This window comes from Oryctolagus cuniculus, chromosome 5 (assembly GCF_964237555.1).
Source record: "Oryctolagus cuniculus chromosome 5, mOryCun1.1, whole genome shotgun sequence".
In the NCBI taxonomy this organism is placed as follows: domain Eukaryota; kingdom Metazoa; phylum Chordata; class Mammalia; order Lagomorpha; family Leporidae; genus Oryctolagus; species Oryctolagus cuniculus.
In genome coordinates this window covers 85,185,360-85,207,410 of record NC_091436.1, presented here as the reverse complement: position 1 = coordinate 85,207,410, position 22,051 = coordinate 85,185,360, and the positions used below count along the sequence as shown (strand labels likewise).

Genomic DNA, 22,051 nt, shown 5'->3' with positions numbered 1-22,051 from the left:
TGTTCAACTGGGTTTAGAAGGAGGGAGATTAGAGAGTGGAGGGAGGCAAAGTTTTATTTATTCCCACCTCTGTAGGGAAAATGCGTTTCAGAAGACCCTCACCATGTTTGTCCTCTGAGAACCTGGAGACAGAAACTTAGGAGCAATGTTATTGTGGGCTGAATTGTTTCTCTCCTAACATTCCAAGTTGATGCACCAGATCTCAATACTTGAGAATATGGCTGTATTTGGAAATAAGGCCTTTGTCTACAAAGGGGTGATTAGGTTAAAAAGAAACCATTCAGGTAGGTACTGATGCCGTCGGACTTATATCATTACATGAAGAAGAAATTATGACAGAGAGATAGATACCAGAGGTGTATGTGCACAGAGGGTTGACCTATGGGAACACAGCCAGTGTGTAGCCATCTATCAGCCAAGGAGAGAGGCCTCAGAGAATACGAATCCTGCTGAGACTTTGATCTTGGATCTTCAGAACTATATGACAATTTCTGTTGTTTAAGCCAGCCAGTCTGTGTTATTCTCTTATGGCAGCCCTAGCAAGCCAATGCAGAGTTAGTGGAATGAAGGCTTGGAAAGAGAGAGAAGAAATTTGAAAACTAACTGTTGCTGTCTTATCCCTCCCCTCAGCAAGTCCTACTGCAATGAGACTGTTAGGGTAGTTTGATATAGTACTGAATCTCTCCAAGATCATGTGTGTGAATTTATATTAAGGGCAAAGACTGAGCTCTACTTTCTTAGTCTATAATTCTTCCAGAGCCCACATTCTAAATTAGCTAACTAACTTTAGGGGGAAGGGATCATTAATAATATTTAAACGCAAAGTAAATTTATGCTGAAGATAATGAAACTCCAAGGCCTTGGAAGGGCCCTAGTAGTGTGGTCTCATAGTAACATGTTTCTACAAACAAAAATTTGCAAACATTTAAACGTAATTGAGACAGCTGTCTCTTTTAACTCCAGTTTCTCCATTATTGCTCTTGCCCTCCTGTGGTAGTTTGTGTGACTCACATTAATTCATGTTTAGGAATATGTTATTGCTAGGTATTCTGGTGTAGGGATAGCTCCCACTATGCTGCCTCACCCAACATCCCAATCAAAGGTCCAGAGATCAAGATTTCATTGTAGTGAGAACATGTCCAGTGGCAGCCAGCACCTAAAGGATGTGAGTTTCAGGGACTTGAAACAATGTTTGAAATATACTGAGGTAGATTTCAGTCTGTGGAGAATTCTCCCGAACTAGAGAATATAATGAAGGTTTTCTCCAAATCAATAATGTGCAATTAGCAGAATGACGTAACAAAAATTTTCACTATTAGAAAGTGATTAAAATTCTAAATTATTAATAGTAAGAAGCCAATTGTAAACAACTGTGCTAGAGAAATGACTGAATTATCTTTATTCTCTAGAAGAAATTTAACAAAGTTATGGTCAAAAGAAGAGGTAGTTGAAGAATACGAAGCCAATAAAGGTTCCGTAAGGAACTCAGTTCAGTAGAAGACAGAAGCACATCCAGGCTACACAAATGATCATATTGTAACATGACAAGAGTTTTTAGTGAGTATTGAGTCACTAGTGCTCCTCACTCCTGCTGGACAGGCACACTCAGAGCAGATGAGGAGACTAAAGGATTTTTGGAATATATCCATTGACTCTGGAATGCAAGGGCAGATTTATTTTCCTATTTGTTTAGTATTCTTATGAAGATTCCCTAGAGAAGGGATGGTCTCAGACAAGAGGAGATAATGGTGTTTACACCACTCTGTCACCAGAATTAAAGAGTTTTTGGTCAATCCAAAGCAAGTGAAAGTGTTCTGCTCCTTGAAACAAGGAATTGGCTCGAGTCAGAGATAGGCTCACAGGGAATGAGGGGGGACTCCTTCTAGTGGCTATGGCAGGTTAATTTGTACCATTCAGTGCTCTAGCTGAGAACCAAAACAGAAAGCTGAGTACCAAAACAAAAAGAAAAAGAAAAACTTTGGAGATATCAGAGAACCACCAATATAACCAGAACAGGAAGAGCCAAGATTACTGAGAGAAGGGAAACTCTCTGAGGTGAGTGGCAGAGGTTCAGCAATCAGAAACAGAAGTGGAGTGGGCATCTTGCTCAAATTAGAAAGTCCGGTAGTCCTGGGACATGGAAGACTCTCCTGTTCTAGAGATTTCAGTCTTTTCACTGTGTATTTTCAACAACTACTATAATTAATTAAGAAAATCACTTATCTTGTTGTCAGGTTACCGTTATTTATTTGACACATTCACAGCTTTGCTGTGAACAGAAACACCAACTGATCTACAAGTAGGCCTGCCTTGCTGTCCTCTGCTATATAACAACCTCCAATGACTTGAGGAAACCCCACGTGTTTTCAAATGAAAGAAAGAGCAGGAGGGTATAGCAGGAAGAAAGATAAAATTAGATAAAAGAGAAGAGAAGAAAATCCTTCTGTTTGAACTTGAGACTTCAGTTTGAAGCATTATGAAACACCTTTTCAGACTATTACAATAAAAGACTTCATTCTATTTTATGCATCTAAGTAGCAGTTATTTGTATTGTGCCCTAAAATGATGAGTTAAAAATGAATGGAATATGGGGTGGCCGTTGTGGCACACTGGGTTAAACCACCACCTGGGATCGCCACATCCCGTATTGGAAGGTTGGTTTGAGTCCCAACTAACCCCGCTTCCAGTTCAGCTCCCTGATAATGGTACAGGAAAACAATGGATGATGGCTCAAGCACATGAGTCCCTGCCACCCATTGGGGAGTTCCTGGTTCCAGGCTCCTGACTTTGGCTTGGCCCAACCCCAGCTGTTGTCACCATTTGGGTAGTGAACCAGCAAATGGAAGATCTTCATCTTGATCTCTATCTCTGTCCTTCTATATCCCTTTTTCCCTCTTTCCTTATATCTCTTTCTGCCTCTCCTTTTCACCCTCTCCCTCTATCCCTCTGTCACTCCACCTCTCAAATAAACAAATCTTTTAAAATATTAGGGTAGAGTCTCTAATCTTCCCAAAATCTCTATTTTTTGGTGAATCTTGGGAACATCATCTCAGGAGAAATATCATTGTATATGAATAAAATTGTTCCACTCAATTGTCTAGCACTGATCACAATCCATAAATACCAGTTGTATTATCAGCACCAGTTTTATTCATACCCCAGCCATCTGAAATGGTTGCTTTGTCCATTTTGCTAGTGACTACATTGGATCAGGAATTAAATCCTTGGAAGATTTTCTTTTTAATATTTATTTGAGAGGGAGAGTTACAGACAGAGAGAGGGAGAGACGAACTAAAGGTGTTCCACCTGCTGGTTCACTCCCTAAATAGCCACAACAACCAGAGCTGTGCCAATCCAAAGGCAGGAACCAGGAGCCTCTGCCAGGTCTCCCATGCGGGTACAAGGGCCCAAGCACTTAGGCTATCTTCCTCTGCCTTTTCCAGGCCATAGCAGAGAGCTGGATCAGAAGTGGAACAGCGGGACTTGAACTGTCAGCCATATGGGATACCGGCACTGCAGGTGGGTACTTTACCTACTATGCCACAGCACCGCCCCCCCATTAGTTATATTATGCATCAGTGTGATACATTTGTCACAATTAATGAACTAGTATTTATATATTATTAATGAAAGTCCATACTTAATCAAATTTCCTTAGTTTTTGTCTTAACTTTTTCTGTACGCATGTGTTTAGTTGTCAAGTTGTCTTAGGTTCCTCTGAACTATGATTTTTCAAACTTTTGTTTTTGATGACATCAGCACTTTTTAGAAGTACTGGTCATGTATTAGAATGTTTCTCAATTGGGCTTTATATATTATATATATATAAATATATATTTACATATATGTAACTATTTGAGGAGCAGAGTTACAGAGCGAGAGAAGGTGAGACAGAGAGAAAGGGTCTTCCATCTGTCAATTCAGTCCCCAAATGGCCCCAATGGCCGAAGCTGGGCTGATCCAAAACCAGGAGCCAGGGGCTTCTTCAGAGTCTCCCACATAGATGCAGGGGCCCAAGCACTTGGGCTATCTTCTGATGCTTTCCCGGGCCATTAGTAAGGAGCTTGATTGGAAGTGGAGCAGCCAGGACTCCAACCAGCGCCCATATGGGATGCCAGCACCTCAGACTGAGGCTTAGCCTACTAAGCTACAGTGTCAGCCCTCAGAAGATTTTCTTAAATTGAGTTAAAATATCACATAGCTCTCTCCTCCAATTAGAAGCATATGATAAAAAGCAATTATGTCTTAACTGACCAATGAAAAAGGAAAGGAACTGCCATATTATGTAGGCTATTGGTTCCCCAAATGTAGTTCAAGGAAGAGCAACACCCAAGAAGTTGAGGAAGATGGAAGTCCTCAAGCCCCAACTCAGGCAGAATCAGAGGGTCTGGGGATGGGACCTTGTAATCTGCATCTTAACGAGGTCTCCTAGGTGATTCTGAAGTGCTCTCAAGTTTGAGAACTCCTGAGGTAAGGTGATGCTAAGGGTTGACTGACCAATTGACAAGTCTTCAGAAATGCTAAGCAATAGTGTGAGCTCCTCTGCTAGGCTCTTAGGTCTCCTAAGTGACTATAGATTTGGTAATGCACTGTGTTTTATATCTACATTTCAGTAGTTTTATTTCATAGGCATTAAATAGTGAACAGCAGTTTCTAATACAACCTAAATGTTCCCATGACTCTCTAGTATCCAAGTGAAAAAAGATACTTGAACATTGATGCCGGCATTTCAAAGACTTAGATTGCTTCTCCCTGCATGCTTCAGAACTGCAGCTAGTTACAACGGGCCTGCTACAAAGCCTCATATGAGCCCCTGTATATCTCAGAAGGGCCCACTAGGATCCCTGTTTTCTGGGAAGTGGGTACAGACAAGGGTGGAAGTATGAAAGGAAGGATGCACTTGGAGATTTGATTGGGTTTTCATTCAGTGGTTGTAGCAAGTTTTCACAGAAGTGAAAGATCTGTGTCTCAGTACCTAGAAAATTGTTTCTGTAGCTCTGGGTGCTGTGCAAAGAAGTTACAGAGTTGATGAGGATCTGGCAGAGGCTACAGCAACACCTCCCTCCACTCACCCTTCATTGAGGATATCTCACTCCCAGTCCCATCCTGGGAAAAGGGTTCCTCAGATTTTACCTTTGCCCATTTTTTTGCAGCTAAGTAAATTCTATTTTTTTAAAATTATATATTTTTATAGTCTTAGTAAATTATAAATAGCAGAAGTTTACTTGGCTGTGGTTCTGGCAGTTGGGAAATCCAAGATCAAGGGACCACATCTGTATCATCACACGGCAGGGAGGTAAGTGAGCATGTGCAAGACAAAGGAAAAATGACTGGAACATTCTTTTTATCAGGAGCTCACTCTTGCTATAATGAATCCACTCTCACAGTAAGAACATTAATCCATCGAATGGGGAGTCGTCAAGACCCAGTAACCTCTTAGAGGTCCACCTCTCAAGAGTGTTACAGTGGCAATTAAAGGGAATGTTTTTAAAGGGAATGCTCAAACTATAGCAGGGTCCATGGACCTAGTTTAGTGCATTGGTGGGCCTTGATTCACCATGGCACCTCCTTAACATCCCCACGGTCTTCTCGACATTCCTCCATATATATTACTGGACTTTTTCAATGCATCAGGGAATACAGCTGTGAGCAAAACATGGAGCCTTCATGGGTAGCGCTTACAGGGAGCTCCATGGAGCTTTCAAATGCCTCCATGGACTTCATGTTCTAATGGAGAAGAGACACAAAATAAGTAAGTATGATATCAGTAAGCTCCTTTTAAGTCTTTGGGAATCATATACACTTAGCACCAAGCCCATCTGTTTTTTCCACTCTGGCCATCTCATCTAATTAGCCATCATTGGGGGAAGGCATCTCTTCCTCACAAGAACATAGTTGCAGCAATTCTTTTGCATACAGCATTTCTTTTGTATTCATGAACTGATACAGAAATCTCTTCCTTCCAGCTTAACCAAAAAAAGAAATGACCTCCTTGCCTATGAACTCCTGATAGATACAAGAGTTTTTGTATAGGTTCGCTGGTTCTATGTACACAATTTTTGCAGGAGCTCAGAATTGTCCTGCAAATGCTTTCATAAAATTGCATCTGTTTCTCAGCATTATACATAGAAGTTTCCCAGAAGGAGAATCTTTTTCCTGCACAGCTCCAGTTCTTCTCCAGGAGTCTCTGAGAAAAGCTACACACCAGCAAGGGCCAAGCTGTGGCTGTGATGCCTCCCTGAAGGCCTTAATGAGGATAAGCAGAAGTAAAGCCAAGGGCAGGGGCAAGAAAGCGTGTCCCATGAAGAAATATTAAGCAGGAGAATAACATGATTAGACTTGTATCTTAGAAGGAGGACAATGGTTTGGAGAGGAGTTTGGTGGCAAAGAAGCTGGTGTATTATTTGTCTTAACCATCTTCACTCCCTTGATTTTTAAGACACGCTGATCCTGGTTTTCATCCCCTCACCTCATTCTGACATTCCTTTTTTTTTTTTTCTTTTAGGTGGTAAGCAAGGTAGCAAGGTTTATTGGGGTAGGGCATCCATCAGAAGGATGGGACAGATTCTAGGAGAGAGTGCCCAGTCATTCAGATTGGAGAGGGCAAGGTTACATGGTTAAATGGAGAGAATGCACCTGGCAGGCCAGGCCGGCAGCTCAGCAGAGAGCCTGAGTGCTGAGTGTTTTTACTGCTGTATAGTATTCTATAGAATACATATCCCATAATTTCTTTATCCAGTCTTCTGTTGATGGGCATTTAGGTTGATTCCATGTCTTAGCTATTGCGAATTGAGCTGCAATAAACATTGAGGTGCAGACAGCTCTTTTATTTGCCAATTTAATTTCCTTTAGGTAAATTCCAAGGAGTGGGATGGCTGGGTTGTATGGTAGGGTTATATTCTGGTTTCTGAGCGATCTCCAAACTGACTTCCATGGTGGCTTTACCAGTTTGCATTCCCTCCAACAGTGGGTTAGTGTTCCTATTTCCCCACATCCTTGCCAGCATCTGTTGTTAGTTGATTTCTTTATGTGAGACATTCTAACAGGGGTGAGGTGAAAGCTCATTGTGGTTTTGATTTGCATTTCCCTGCTTGCTAGTGATCCTGAACATTTTTTCATGTGTCAGACTGTCTTAATCATCTTTGAATTCCTGGTGCCCAGCATAGCATATGTACATTGGATGCATTAAAATTGTTTCTTGCTAAACTAACTGCATTGATAGTGAACTTTTTTAAAAAAAGATTTATTTATTTATTGGAAAGTCAGAGTTACAAAGAGAGAGGAGAGGCAGAGAGAGAGGTCTTCCATCTGATGGTTCAGTTCCCCAGATGGCTGCAACAGCTGGAGCTGCACTGATCTGAAGCTAGGAGCCAGGAGCTTCTTCTGGATCTCTCATGTGGGTGCAGGGGCCCAAGGACTTGGGCCATCCTCTACTGCTTTCCCAGGCCATAGCAGAGAGCTGGATCAGAAGTGGAGCGGCCGGGTCTCGAACCGGCGCCCATATGGGATGCCGGCGCTTCAGGCTAGGGCGTTAACCCGCTGCACCACAGCGCTGGCCCCTATAATGAGCTTTATTTATTTATTTTTTTTTGCAGAAGAACAGTTGAAATAAAAATATTTTCATTTACTCTCCTTTTTATGGAATTTTAAATTAGGAGACCACAAAAAATTAATATAAAATAAATCATATTTCTAAAATTTTGAAATGTAATAGAATTAAATATGAAGTGATGATGTGAAAAGTATAAAAATTTTGCTAAAATTATATAGAAGAAAAACAGTAATAAATCTGACTCCCCACAATAATGTCAGTTCCATCTTCTAATTTGTTTTGGCTTTTTACTTATTTATGTCTCATATCATTTGACAGATTTAATTTCCTTCACAGGACAGACATTCTTGCTATGGCTGACGACTATACAGCTTTCAGTAATAGGAAGACATTGTCCGTTTTACAATCCCCACTGGAAAGCAGACTACTCCTCAAGCTACAAGGTAAATGCTCATTGGTTCTGTAGTATTTCCAGGATAGGCCAGGAGTATGGACTGTCTACTGCCATAACAGTGTTGCACAACGATCAATCAAACCTCAGTGTGGCAAACAGAAGTACATACATTTAAGCTCCTAGGTCTACAGAGTTCAGCTGATCTAGTCAGGCTTGACTGGTCTCAGTAGGACCTGTCACATGTAGGGACCAGTTGGGGTGGCCTCAGGTAGAAGGATGCAGGTGAGTTGGCTTTGCTCTATGTGTTTTTCATCTCCTATGGGCTCACTGGAGCATGTTTTATCAGCTCAAGCAATTTTCCAGCCTAGTTTGAATGACATTTGTTAATATCATACTAGCCAAAAAAAAAAAAAAAAAAAAAAAAGGCACAAGGCTGACCCTAGAATCAAAGAGAGAAGGCATGGATATGGATGTATAGTCACAAGGAGGGGGAAGAATTGGGACTTTTTTATGCAAGCAATCACATATGCTTAATTTTTCTTTGGTTTAACTAATAAAAGAGTTCAAGGGAGTCAGATATCCTTGGATTACATTAATTATTCAGCTATTTCAGTTTGGTTTTCTGCTAAGAAAAAAAGCCAGAATTTATACTATTTTTCAAGACTAACCTTTGACAAAACACCAATATGCATTATATTTAATTATTAAAAACCAACTAATTTCTTGAGGATTTACTTATTTATGTAAAATAGTTACACAGAGAGAGGAGAGGCAGAGAGAGAGAAAGAGAGAGAAAGAGAGAGAGAGGTCTTCCATCTGCTGGTTCATGCCCCAATTGGCCACATCCGAAGCCAGGAGCCAGGAGCTTCCTCCAGGTCTGCCCACATGGGTGCAGGGGCCCAAGGACTTGGGCCATCTTCCAGTGCTCTCCCAGGCCATGGCAGAGAGCTGGATCAGAAGTGGAGCAGCCAGGAAATGAACTAGCACTCATATGAGAGGCCAGCATCACAGGCAGTGGCTTTAGCTGCTACACCACAACATTACCTTGTAAACCAACAATTAATTCTTGCCTGAAAACAAAAACCAGCCCACCAGTGCCATCAGAAATCCTCTGAGAAGGCTCCCAGAGCATACTTTGGGAATCCTTGATTAAAATAGATATCTTTGTTCAATTTGAATGTGTTTTTACTCAGATGAACTTTTGCTTTATGCAATTCCATCAAATATTAAATAGCCTGTTACATAGTATTAAATATTGATGATGCTAATTCAAAATGAAGATTATAAAAGCATTCAGACTGGTTCCAATCTTTAAAGTAATGTCTTGAAAGCATCATAAAATGGAAAAAATTATTGTTTAGTCATATCACCTGCATTGTATTCATATCCATGAAATTCACAAGGCTCTAAGGCTTTTTTCCACTGCCTTCACTTACAGTTCATGTTCTTTTCTTACATGCTCTTATGTGACATTTATTTTTTCAGCTGATCACTTTGGGTTAATTGTAACAGTAAAAGTACTTTTATTTCCGTAGTGATATTTGTCATGTTACAGATTAGTGAGGAGAACCCTAAGGAATAAGAAAGTTTGAGGGGCTGGCATTGTGGTGTAGCAGATAGGCTGGTATCACATATGGGTGCTAGTTCATATCTCAGCTGCTCTACTTCCCATCCAGCTCCCAGCTATGGCCTGGGGAAAGCAGTGGAAGATGGCCCAAATGCCACCCACGTGAGAGAACTGGATGAAGCTCCTGGCTCCTGGCTTCAGCCTGGCCAAGCCCTGGCTGTTGTGGCCACTTGAGGGTTGAACCAATGGATGGAAGATCTTTCTATCTCATCCTCTGTATATATAACTCTGACTTTCAAAGAAATAAATGAATCTTAAGAAAAAAAGTTTTTTTTAAATCTGTTTTTTAATCTTTTTTAATCTGTTGATTAAACACAGTCATGCTTTGCAGCCTGTGGTTGTTCTATGCTTAGGCACAAACAGCTTTATTTGTTTATTTAAGAGACAGACAGAGCTCCCATCTGTTGGTTTACTTCCCAAATGCCTGCAACAGCTAGGACTGGGCCAAGCCAAAACGGGAAGTTTGGCACTCAATCCAGGATTCCCATATCTGGGATAGGAACCCAATTACTTGAGCCATCACTGCTGCCTTCCAGCGTCTGCATTAGGAGGAAGCTGGAGTCAGGCGAAGCCAGGCATCAAACAAAGGTACTGTGATATGGGACATAGACAATTTAACCAGCAGGGTAAATGTTTCCCCCACCAACAAGTTTTGGAATCTCATTTTGTCAGAAGATTGCCTAGTATACCAGGTATCAGTGAACTCGAAAACTTAAACCTCAAATTAAATGTAAAATTAACTTGACTTCATAAAATAAGTTTTAAATTTTAATCTATTTACCAAAAAGCTTTACATAAGCCTGTGCTAAAATTCTATTTTGTTTTTATACAACTTGAATCCCAACAAACTGTCATCCACATCATTTTTGCCTCAGCCACAGCTTCATACATCTTGTGTTGACAGAATGGCAGAGTATTACCTGTATACACAGTGACCCTGCTCCTAAAATAGGAGTGGGAAGAGACCAGACCTAAATCTTTCCCCTGGAGCAGCCACCGCCGCAGGTCCCCCTCCACTCGCGCCCCTGCGCTGCAGCCTCCAGGTTGCAGGGGGCGCTGTGGCGAGGGCCCGGCCGAGTGCGCTCGTCCGCTCTCTCCCGCAGGCAGCGGCGAGGCGGAGCCCTAGCGGGAGCGGAAAGGAGGGAACCCCGGGGAAGGTGAGCGGCGGGGTTGCTAGTGAGTGGGCGGCGGGAGGCAGCGGGCGCCTCGCCGCACGCCGGCTTCTGGCTTTGGAGGGTGTGGGCAACCAGCGGGCCTCGCTCCCAAGTGCCGCAGGGTCGGCGGCGTTCTTTCGGGCGCCCTGCATCTTTGCCGCTCGGTGGAAATCCTGGGCGCACCGCAGCCTTGGCGACCCGGGCCTTCCAGAGCTCGTTTCCGGAACCCTGACGTTCCAGGCGCCCGGCAGTCCGGTCGGTGTCGGCTCACGAGACTCGCGTATTTTACGGGGATATGGTTTTGTAGTTTGCACGAGCCGGCCCAGTCTTTTGTTTCTGCGCCGAGAGTCCTGCATTGGTGGTTCAGTGGTAGAATTCTCGCTTTTTCTGTCTGGAACTCAGTTGCGACCAGTTTCTTCTGGAGGCTTGAGTGAGCCGCTAATAACGGGCAGTGTAGGACACACACTGGGGAGGGCGCCACCTTACACCATCCAGCCGGCAGGTTGGCAGATGGGCTGCAACAGCCGCTGACCACAGCTGCTCTCCTTTTGTAAGGTACAGTAAATTCAAGAGACAGAAAGATGCTTTTTTAAAAAAATATACTTTACATTTAAAACATCAAATATAGGATCCCTTTAAAAAAAAAAAAAGCCCTGTAACGTATCAATGCGAACTCCTTGTATATATTTAGGACTAAGATTTGGTGACTTGGCGAAAGAGGAGCGGGCTGGAAATTGGGAGAGCTGGGTTATCCCACTCTCCTCGTGAAGACAATGCCTTTGGGCCTACGTCTCCTCGCAGTTCCACTAAGTTGTGAGGATGACAGTGGTTACTGTTTACTGAACATTTTATCCTTTCGAAGTGTTACTAAACATTTTATCCTTTCATCGATGACGTACACATTTAATAGACATCTGTTCTGTGCAGCAGATAGTATTACCCCGTTTATAAAGATGGAACATGGGGGCCATCATTGTGGCATAGCAGGTAAAGCCAGCAACTACAGTGCTGGCATCTGGGCACTGCCAGGAGCTTCTTCTGGGTCTCCCATGTGAGTGCAGGGGCCCAAGGACTTGGGGCATCTTCAACTGCTTTCCCAGGCCATAGCAGAGAGCTGGATCAGAAGTGGAGCAGCCAGGACTCAAACCAGTGCCCATATGAGATGCTGGCAGTGCAGATGGAAGCTTTACCTGCCATGCCACAGCGCTGGCCCCACATATAACACAATCTTGGCTTCTAGGAGTCTTTGTGACCTCCGTAATCTATAATTCTTAAAAAATATTTATTTACTTATTTGAATGGCAGAGTGACAGAAAGAGGGAGAGAGGCAAATCCATTGGTTCACTCCCCAAATGGCCACAACAGCCAGGGCTGGGCCTGGCCAAAACCGAGAGGCTAGAACTCCATCCTGGCGTCCCACAGAGATGCTGAGGCCCAAGCACTTATGCCAGCTTTCCCTGCCCTCCCAGGCACATTAGCAGGAAGTTGGATTGGAAACCAAGTAGCTGGCTTGCCAAGTGTATTAATAGGAAGCTGGTTTGGAAGCAGAGTATCCAGGAGTCAAACTGACACTGATATGGGAAGCCTGGCATCAGAAGCAGCAGCTTAACCAGCTTCACCACAGCACCAGCTCCAGTAATCTGTGTTTTTTATTTAAGTATAGCTGGTTGTTAAAAATTCTTTATTCGACAGATGGTATGAATAGATTTTTAATTTAGGAGACAACTACTGTAACATCTTCACTGACTGTTACTCAGTTTTAAAAGGAAAAGCTATGGGGCTGGTGTTAGGGCACAGCAGGTTAAGCCAGTGCCTGAAACACTGGCATTGCATGTGGCTGCTGGTTCATATCCTGGCTGCTCCACTTCCTGTCCAGCTCCTAGCTAGTGTGCCTGGGAAAGCAGCAGAAGATGGCCCAAGACCTGGATGAAGCTCCTGTCTCCTGGCTTCTGGCCAGTCCAGCCCTAGCCATTGTGGCCATTTGGAGAGTGAACCAGCACATGGAAGATCCCCCCCCCCCCCCACTCTCTCACTCTGCCTTTCAAATAAATAAATCTTCAAAAGAAAAGAAACTTCAGTACAATGAAGCTGTCCTGTCCCACATTTAATAACAGAATGATAAATACTGGAAAACTTTCATACTTTTTTTAAAAAAAAAGGTTTATTTATTTATTTTTGACAGGCAGAGTTAGACAAAGAGAAAGGTCTTCCTTCTGTTGGTTCACCCCCCAAGTGGCTGTTACGGCTGGCACACTGCGCCTATCTGAAGCCAGGAGCCGGGTGCTTCCTCCTGGCCTCCCATGCGGGTGCAGGGCCCAAGCACTTGTGCCCTCCTCCACTGCCTTCCCGGGCCACAGCAGAGAGCTGGGATAGAAGAGGAGCAACCTGGTGCCCCAACCAGGACTAGAACCCAGGATGCCGGTGCTGCAGGCAGAGGATTAGCCAAGTGAGCTGCTGCGCTGGCCTTATTTATTTATTTGAGAGGTAGAGTTACAGAGAGTGAGATGTAGAGACAGAGAGAAAGGTCTTCCTTCCATTGGTTCACTCCCCAAATGGCCTCAATGGCTGCAGCTGCGCCGATCCAAAGCCAGACGCCAGGAGCTTCTTCCCAGTCTCCCACGTGGGTGCAGGGGCCTAAGGACTTGGGCCATCTTGTACTGCTTTCCCAGGCCATAGCAGAGAGCTGGATGGGAAGAGGAGCAGCTAGGACTAGAACCCTTGCCCATATGGGATGCCAGCGCTGCAGGCAGAGGATTAACCTACTGCCCCACAGTGCCGGCCCCAAAACTTTCATACTTTATAGAAATTATCATGGACAATGGTAGAAGTGGTATAACTTGTAAAATACATTTATGCCTTTACAGTCCAAGTATTCTTTAGTTCTGGTAAAGAGTTTTAACATTAATAGTACATTATTAAAGTGTACTTGTATGTCAAGGTTGTAGTATAAAAATATTACAATGACTGCTTTTTTCTTTAGGTCATTACAAAGGAAATGTTGATGCATCTAAGGATAAAGGATATTGAGACATCTTACAAGTAGAATTAGGTCATCACAATTCATATGTTTTGTTTTTTACAAACATATATAGGTTGGATTTCCTGATATTTAACATCACTGCTACCTTTAATTTTAAAATACAGGTTGAGCATCCCTAATCCGAAAACCTGAAATCTGAAAAGCTCCAAATGTGCAACTTTTTGAGCACCAACCTGATGGCACAAGTGGAAAATTCCACACCTGACCTCATGTGACAGGTTGCAGTCAAAATTCAAGTGTACAATGCACAGTTTATTCAGGATGCCCAAGGGGGAGAATGATCCTCCCAGCCCTGTCAGCTGTGATAAGTCTTTTTCACACATACAGATTTCCCCACAAAAGTACATCCACAGAGGGTTATAAAATGACATGTGTGCCAGCCAGGTGCACCAACAGCGGGTTCCCTGCTATGCTCCACATGAGGTCGAGACCTATGTGAATTATTCACTGTATGTTTTTTTGCTTATTGTCCACTCTGTGGTGTAAAGATATTGTTGAAAATGTCAAAAAGGCCTGCAGATATTCCTGTGACTACTAGTAATAAGAAAAAGAGGAAGCATTTGTGTTTATCTATAGCACAAAAAGTCAAGCTGTTGGAGAAACTGGACAAGGGTGTAAGTGTGAAACGTTTGACAGAAGAATATGGTGTTGGAATGACCACCATATATGATCTGAAGAAACAGAAGGATAAGCTGTTGAAGTTCTTTGCTGAAAGTGATGAACCAAAGTTAATGAAAACTAGAAAAACACTGCATAAAGCTAAAAATGAAGATCTAGATCGTGTATTGAAAGAGTGGATTCGTCAGCGTCGCAGTGAACACATGCCTCTTAATGGCATGCTGATCATGAAACAAGCAAAAATTTATCATGATGAACTGAAAATTGAAGGGAACTGTGAATATTCAACAGGCTGGTTGCAGAAATTTAAGAAAAGACATGGCATTAGATTTTTAAAACTTTGTCGTGATAAAGCATCCAGTGACCACAAAACAGAGAAATTAATTGAAGAAGTGGATGTGGAAGAAGATTTTAACGTCAATAGTAAGGCTCCAGCTGTTCATTCATTGGCTGATGGTGAAATGGCCAAAATGATTCTGAATCAGTGTGACCGTGATAACAGTGATGATGGAGATGATGTTGGTAACGCTGCAGAAAAAGTACCTCTAGACGACATGGTGAAAATGTGTGATGGGCTTATTGAAGGACTAGAGCAGCGTGCATTCATAACAGAACAAGAGATCATGTCAGTTTATAAAATCAAAGAGAGACTTTTACGACAAAAGCTATTGTTAATGAGGCAGATGACTCTAGAGGGAACATTAAAAAAAGTCACCCAACAGAATACCTCTTCATCCCTGGAGGACCCGAGTCCTGGTACCTCAACTGCTCCTGATGTTTCTTCTCATCTAAAAACAATAAAACAGAATGTACAGTAACCTTTCAGTCAAACACGGAAGCATATGTAGAGACTCTCAGATGACTGTTCTTTGTTATTACTATTATTTGGCAGCTGATGTAGATTTTTTGGTGATGCTAATGTGCTACTTGGTTACCTTGGACATATTTTTCACAGTATTAATGGGATGTCATATTTTTTATTGTTAAGTGCTTATATGAGAATAAATGTAAGAATATGATTGCTTATTGGTAGTATGTAAAGTCAAGAATGATAGTGACAGCAAGAAACCAAAGATTATCCACATGAGTAGCTGAGGTAGTGAAACCTTTGCTTTCTGATGGTTTAATGCAAAATTAATATAAAGTTACCTCTAGGTTATGTATATAAGGTATATATAAAATATAAAGGAATTTCATATTTAAACTTGAGTCTAATCTCCAAGATAAATTGCATTTTGTATAAGCAAATACAACGAAATCCAAAACACTTATGGTCCCAAGCATTTCATATAGGGGTTACTCAAGGCCTGCAGTGAAATTTCTGTTGATTATCTCTGTCTCTGTGTGTCTCTTCATGTCCCTACTTACCCTCTTACCCTGGTGTATATATTTAATTTTGGATATCAGGTGTGGAATAAATCCTCAATTTCTGGCACATGGTTGCACACACAAAATGTACATGATAAACTATTCTGGGAGCTATTCTGTGTTCTGCAGTATATATATATATTCTCTGCACCCATCTGCCCTGTTGCCTTTTTTTCTTCCTCATGAGCAATTAATCTATTTTCTATAGAGTAACTGTTTTAATTACACGTAGCTGCTTACTGTTAATAAAAGGACAATACTATTTGTGTCAGCTTCAGTTAGAATGACTTTTGCATTGTATTTGCTTTTTCAGGCCTTCCTAGTATTGTTATGTAATGTCCCAGTGTCAAATAGTGGTGCGTTGTGAGAACGTGATTCAGCCCTAACAACGTGGCCCTGTGTTAACTATTTCCTGCCTAACATTTCCTACAGGTATACCTGTTGACTATTTTACTGCTTTCTCTTTAATTATTGCTTCGATTTGCATTTTCTTTTTTACCACAATCATAGTCAAAATAGTTTTCAGCACAAGAAAGCATCACTGACACCTGCGTGAGTGGCTGGTGGCCAGCATTTGTTACTTAAATTCTCCTGTGTTTGCAGACATCATCCATCCTACTGTCATGGTTAAGAGGGAAAAGGTGAAACACCAGATTAGAAGGGGGAAAAAAAAGTGGAAGCAGTAGGTTGCTGCCATAGAAAAGGAGAGATAGCAATAGATTTAGCATCACTTCCCCTACAATGTCCACATCTTTTAAATATTGAGCCAAGATTGAAGAGAGAAATGGATTCAGTGAGTAAAGCAGAAGTGAAGGGGAGGTCCCTTTTGTAGCTGTATTATTTGGTACCAAGAATCTGTGCAAGAAATGGGCATGTGAATGCATCACTTCTGCAGCTAAAAGCGCTGCATTTCTGCCAGCCTTGGGCAAGGTGTTTGAAGCAAGTGTGCCTGGCTGAACAAGTCTCAGCATGTTGCGGAATTGTTTCAGAAGTTGCCTGTGGGGAAGACAGTAGTTCTAGTAGAGAAAATTTGTAACTTGTATGCAAGAGAAAGTTAAGAGAACAATTGCTGGTTACAGCTTGAATGGGGTTTTAAATGCTGATGAAACAGGTATGCCTTCCTGGTTATTACCTCATCATGTGCTTCATGCCAAAGGTGGACTTGGCAGAGGAAGTAAACAGAGATTGATGATTGCTTTGTTCTCCTGTAATATTTTGGACTACTTGTCATTGGCAAATCAGCCAACCTCCAGTGCTACAGAAATATTCATTTGCTCTCCTGTGATTACTAAGCTAATACACATGTCTGGATGATGGGAAATTAATGGATGGCTGAGAAGAATTGACAGGAAGATGAAAGGAGCAAAATGCAATATCCTCTTACTGATGGTTACAGTGCCCATAGCACACTCCCACACTTGGATCATGTATGTTTTTTTATTTTTTAAATTTTTCTTATTGAATTCCACAGCTGTTCCGCAGCCATCATACCAGAGTATAATTTGCACACTGTACAGTGTTATGAAGTAAGAGTCAAAATTCACATATAAGCATTCATTGGGGTTTTATAAGCATTCTCTGTTAAGTCTTCTACTGTATACACTTTAAAAATAATATTTTTACAACTCATAGAGAAAACTAGGAGCTTGGCTTTTTAAAATACTTTGTTACATAGTGATCAATAAGTATTCTTCTATACTACTTAATTGGGTGAACACTTCAGCAGAACATTTGCCAGAAGACAAAGTATTCTTCAGACACTTTCTACACTTGCAAAAGTCTCAGAAATGTTCAACACTGGCTTTTCTTTCCTGTGTTCCCCATGCATGTTATAGCTACCATTACTGTTGATCTTCATTATCACCATGGCCTTCTGATTCCATTTTTATACCTATTAGTGCTCCTACAACAATTTTAGGGTTTGCTAATTATTGGAAAAACAAACTGCTATCTGGAGCCACAGAGTGGCTGATCTGGAACACCAGTGAGTGTGGCTATTGGGTGCTAGATTGGTTCAAATGGCACATTTGGTAGTGTTTTTTCCGCAGGTGTACTTAAGGGAATTCCTCAGGGAGCATGCCTGTTTTCTGTGAACATCTAACTACTATAGATGACTTCATAGACACCAGGTTTCTCACCATCTAAATTTAAAGTGTATACAGTAGAAGACTTAACAGAGAATGCTTGTACAAAACCCCAATGAACACTTACATGTGAATTTTGACTCTTACTTCATAACACTGCACAGTGTGTTACAGTATTACCCTGAAAATTGTATTATATTGTCATTATTGTTAGCCTTTGGAAGATTTCTTTGTCTACCTCTTCCCTTCCACCCCTCAGTCTCAGCCCTGCATTAGGTGGCAGGAATGAAAAGAACAAGCTTTTGTTTACTAATACACAGAAATGAAAAATATTGCCAAATTTTGACATTCCAGCCAAGAGAACCAGAAGACATAGTCGGATCAAATAGGATAGATTTAGAGTAGCCAAAAGAAGAAAGAAGATTCAGGTTAAGTAGGGAGCAGGGCATATCCTTTCCATTGATTTGCTGGTAGGCTTATCCTTCCTGCTTGGGACAGAGTGCTTGGGTAGGCCAATGGAGTAAGGCAGAGGAGGATGAGGAGAAAGCAGCCCAGGGCTGAAACAATAGAAGATAATGAGCAGTAGGGCGCAGGGTGCAGGTCCTTCTGGTTGTCCTGGAGTGGATATTGGAAGGGGAGGCTGTGTGAAAAGGGCAGGAAATAGAGAAGAGAGCGGTTAAAACACTAGCCTCACCTGCCCTTAATCCTAGCTTCCTATGATAGAATACAGTCTAACTCAGGTCAACAGACAGTTCTCCAGTCTTCTGGCCACCTCACTGGTTCTAACAGATGAAATTAAAAATAGTGAGCCATTTACAAGGTATGAATTATACAAAGTAATAAGATAATTGACAGTCTCTTTTGGTAAATATCTAGGCTGCAATTTTTGAAATGAGTATAATAATTTAAAAAAAAGGTTTATCAAGAAATAATTTTAAAGGGAAAATGTATTATTTTGTTTCTAGGTAATAAATCATCAGTCAAGATGTCTTCAGCACCTGAGCCTCCAGCGTTTAAAAAGGAACCACCCAAAGAGAAAGACTTTCAAAACCCAGGGCTCAGAGGGGTGCGCACAACCACCTTATTTCGAGCAGTGAACCCAGAGCTCTTCATTAAACCTGTAAGAAATACATCCGAGATAAGACTTTATGTTTAAGCAGGCTTTCAGAAATAGAGAGTTCTTATTTCCTGTAATGTTTTATTTCATTGTGGAAATTTTATGTTGATTTATAAGACCTCTCTGAATAAAAGCAAGTGGAAGGAAAACTTTCAATATTGTTTCACATACAAATACATAGAAAACAAAATATTTTAGGAACATTGAGTATTATAATGGCTAATAGTTGCTTTTTTATTAATGTGTGTTTTTTTAAGATTTATTTATTTTATTTGAAAGGAGAGTTACAGAGAGGCAGAGGCAGAGATTAACAACTAACAATAGAACAATTTTAACAAAATACTGTAATAAAAATTATATGAACATGGCATCTAGAAATATTCAAGACATGTATTAACATTTTCAGATTGTGGTTGGCTTTGGGTAACTTGGAATCTAAAACCACTGGGACCATTTGGGAAGTGAACCAGTGGATGGGTAATAGATAAACTTTATTGTAGGTTATTTTCATATGGGAAAAGACATAATAACAAATATAAGGTTCAGTACTATCCATGATTTCAGGCGTGGACCAGGGGTCTTGGAATGTATCTTCTATGGGTAAGGGGGTACTCCTGTAATACAGCATATATGGTGACAGAGCAGAAAATACTATTTGTACTACTGCTATGTATTTACACTGGCCTAAGAAAGGTTAGTTTGTTGAGTATGAACTTGCAAAACAGGAAGGTCTGAGTCACAAAGTGTGCTAGAAAAACCACACAGTTGTGAACATCTTTCCTGTATTTAATTTTTTTAAATTCAAAGCTCCATCACTTTGCCTCTGAAGGTCTTAGATTTTCCAGCAGTAAATTAAGATTATTATAGCAGCATAAATACCTGTTCGAATCCATAAATTTCTTGAAGTAATAGATGAGGTTCCCAGAGGATAATGTATACATGGTCATTATTGCTGTGCCTAATATATGTTGTAAATGAAAGAGTTTTTACCAGTTACCTATAACTTGGGTAAGAATAATAACATGTTTACTTCATTTTTTACTTCCTAATAAAATGAACTAATTGGACATTTGCAAATGGGGAGGTTTAGGCCCAAAAAAGCAACTTCTCCATGTCACACTCCTGTTCAATTTCCATGCCTCACTCCTCCCACAGTTGTCTCCTTCCTGAAGGTGGAGGTCTGAGATGCCTAGGCTATAAAGAGAAGGAGTGAAGAGGACAGGCAGATCTTTTTTAATTTCTAAATTGGAGTTGAGTGAGTTGGCTGAAGAACTGAATAAATGATCCTAATTGCAGTGTTGCTATAGGGATGCTAGTGCGGTAATAAAAATGTGGCATGTCAAGAGGGAAATAGATATTTAGATCTCAATTATTAGTTTTAACGAGGCTTTATAATTTTTTCCTTGACAGAACAAACCTGTAATGGCTTTTGGATTGGTAACCCTCTCGCTTTGCGTGGCTTACATTGGTTATCTACATGCAACACAAGAGAACAAAAACAATCTCTATGAAGCTATTGATAGTGAAGGACACAGTTATATGAGGAGGAAGACATCTAAATGGGATTAATAGTGCTGCTTACTGCTGACGGAGCATTATTGAGAGCTCTAAAATCTTTGATTTAAAGACCTTAGAGTACACAGTATCATGATACCTTTTCTAGAATATGCTAATGAGAGAAGATAGCAGTTACAACTAGACCACTGTAATAAATTTTGTCCTTCCAAGCTGCCACTGTTATCTCATTCTTTTTCCACAGAAAGAACATCTTAGTATTTTTCTTTTATTAAATCATCCTATAAAAGTGTCATGAGAATGGAAGTAATTTTTGTTCATTATTATGTTATATATAATAATATGTTATATATAATATAATATTATGTTATATATAATAAAAGTACCCAATTCTGTAAAAGTTGCGTGCTGTTTTCAATATTTTAAGATGAACCATGCCTTTACAACTGTTAGGAAAGTTTTGTTTTGTTTTTTGCAAAGGAAAATGTTCTTTTCTATCTGGCATAAAACCTATATTTGTTAAAAAAAAAAAAAGAAAGAAATAATAGTTATAAAGCCTGAAGTCAACAGTAAAGTATGAGAAATGAAAAGTAGGTTGGCTTTGACAATTTTTTAATTTGAAATGCAAAGATGCAGGGATAAAAACATGGAGAGAGATCTTTGGTCTTCTTTCTTCTTTTGGTTTACTTCCAAAAGCCCACAACAGCTAGGGCTGGGCCAGATTGAAACCAGGAACCTGGGACTCATTCTGGGTCTTCCTCATGGGTAGCAGGGACCCAGGTGCTTGAGCCATCATCTGCTTCCTCCCAAGGTGCACATTAGCAGGAAGCTGGATCAGCAGCAGAATAGGTAGGACTCAAACCAGACACTCTGATACAGGATGTGGGCATTCTGTGACCCATTCAGTGACCCAGCCACTGTCCCAAATGCTTACTGCTGACAAATAGATTTTACAGAGCCATGAATGGTTCATATATTTTGGTTTCCATTTCAGCCATTTTTATTTGAATTGGAAAGATACCTCCACTTAGCTACCCAAATAAATATTAAGTGAGAGAATATCCCAAAGTAATTGCAGTTTTTCTTTAAAAAGTATATTATACTGAGGTTTCATAATGTTTTTACTTGCCAAAGGTTAAATATCATCACCCTTTTTAGTTTTTGTAAATTAATGTTACAGTGATGTTATAAACAGTTATAAACAGACTAAATGTTTTTACAAGTATTTAAAGATGATAAGTACTCAACAAGTAAGAAATAGATATCCTTTTTGTCCTGGGTTTACTTCAAATAATTTATCTTACATAACTCTGACAAGGGTTCTGGACTTGCTTCATTTCTTGCCTTTTTTTTTTTTTTTTTTTGGATTTATTTATTTATTTTGAAAGTCAGCATTACTGAGAGAGAGAGAGAGAGGTAGAGATTTTCTATCTGCTAGTTCACTCTCTAGATGGCCACAACAGCCAGGTGCTTCATCCAAGTCCCCCGCATGGGTGGCCAGCCTGGATCGAAATGGAGCAAATGGAACTCGAATCACCGGCTATATAGAGGCAGCTTTACCCACTATGCGACAACACTGGCC

At 40.8% G+C, this 22,051-nt stretch overlaps 1 protein-coding gene across 10 annotated transcripts in view; it reads left to right on the top strand.

The window, feature by feature from the left end:
* SMIM8 (small integral membrane protein 8) overlaps positions 1-22,051 on the top strand; it is a 29,221-nt gene that overhangs the window by 3,423 nt on the left and 3,747 nt on the right. The window contains exons 1-6 of one of the 10 annotated variants that reach the window (XR_011388628.1): positions 10,685-10,730; positions 13,708-13,776; positions 13,872-15,481; positions 16,067-16,185; positions 18,803-18,957; positions 20,365-20,869. Coding sequence is in view for 7 of the 10 variants with exons in the window: in XM_070073804.1 (XP_069929905.1) it covers positions 3,500-3,519; positions 7,889-7,995; positions 18,803-18,957; positions 20,365-20,523 (441 nt within the window). In the remaining 3 variants the exon portion in view is untranslated. Of the gene's footprint in view, positions 1-3,443; positions 3,520-7,888; positions 7,996-10,641; positions 10,731-10,753; positions 10,983-11,018; positions 11,283-13,707; positions 13,777-13,871; positions 15,482-16,066; positions 16,186-18,802; positions 18,958-20,364; positions 20,870-22,051 lie in introns of those variants that run through there. The other 9 variants (XR_011388627.1, XR_011388629.1, XM_070073804.1 and 6 more) reach the window with 9 other exon arrangements.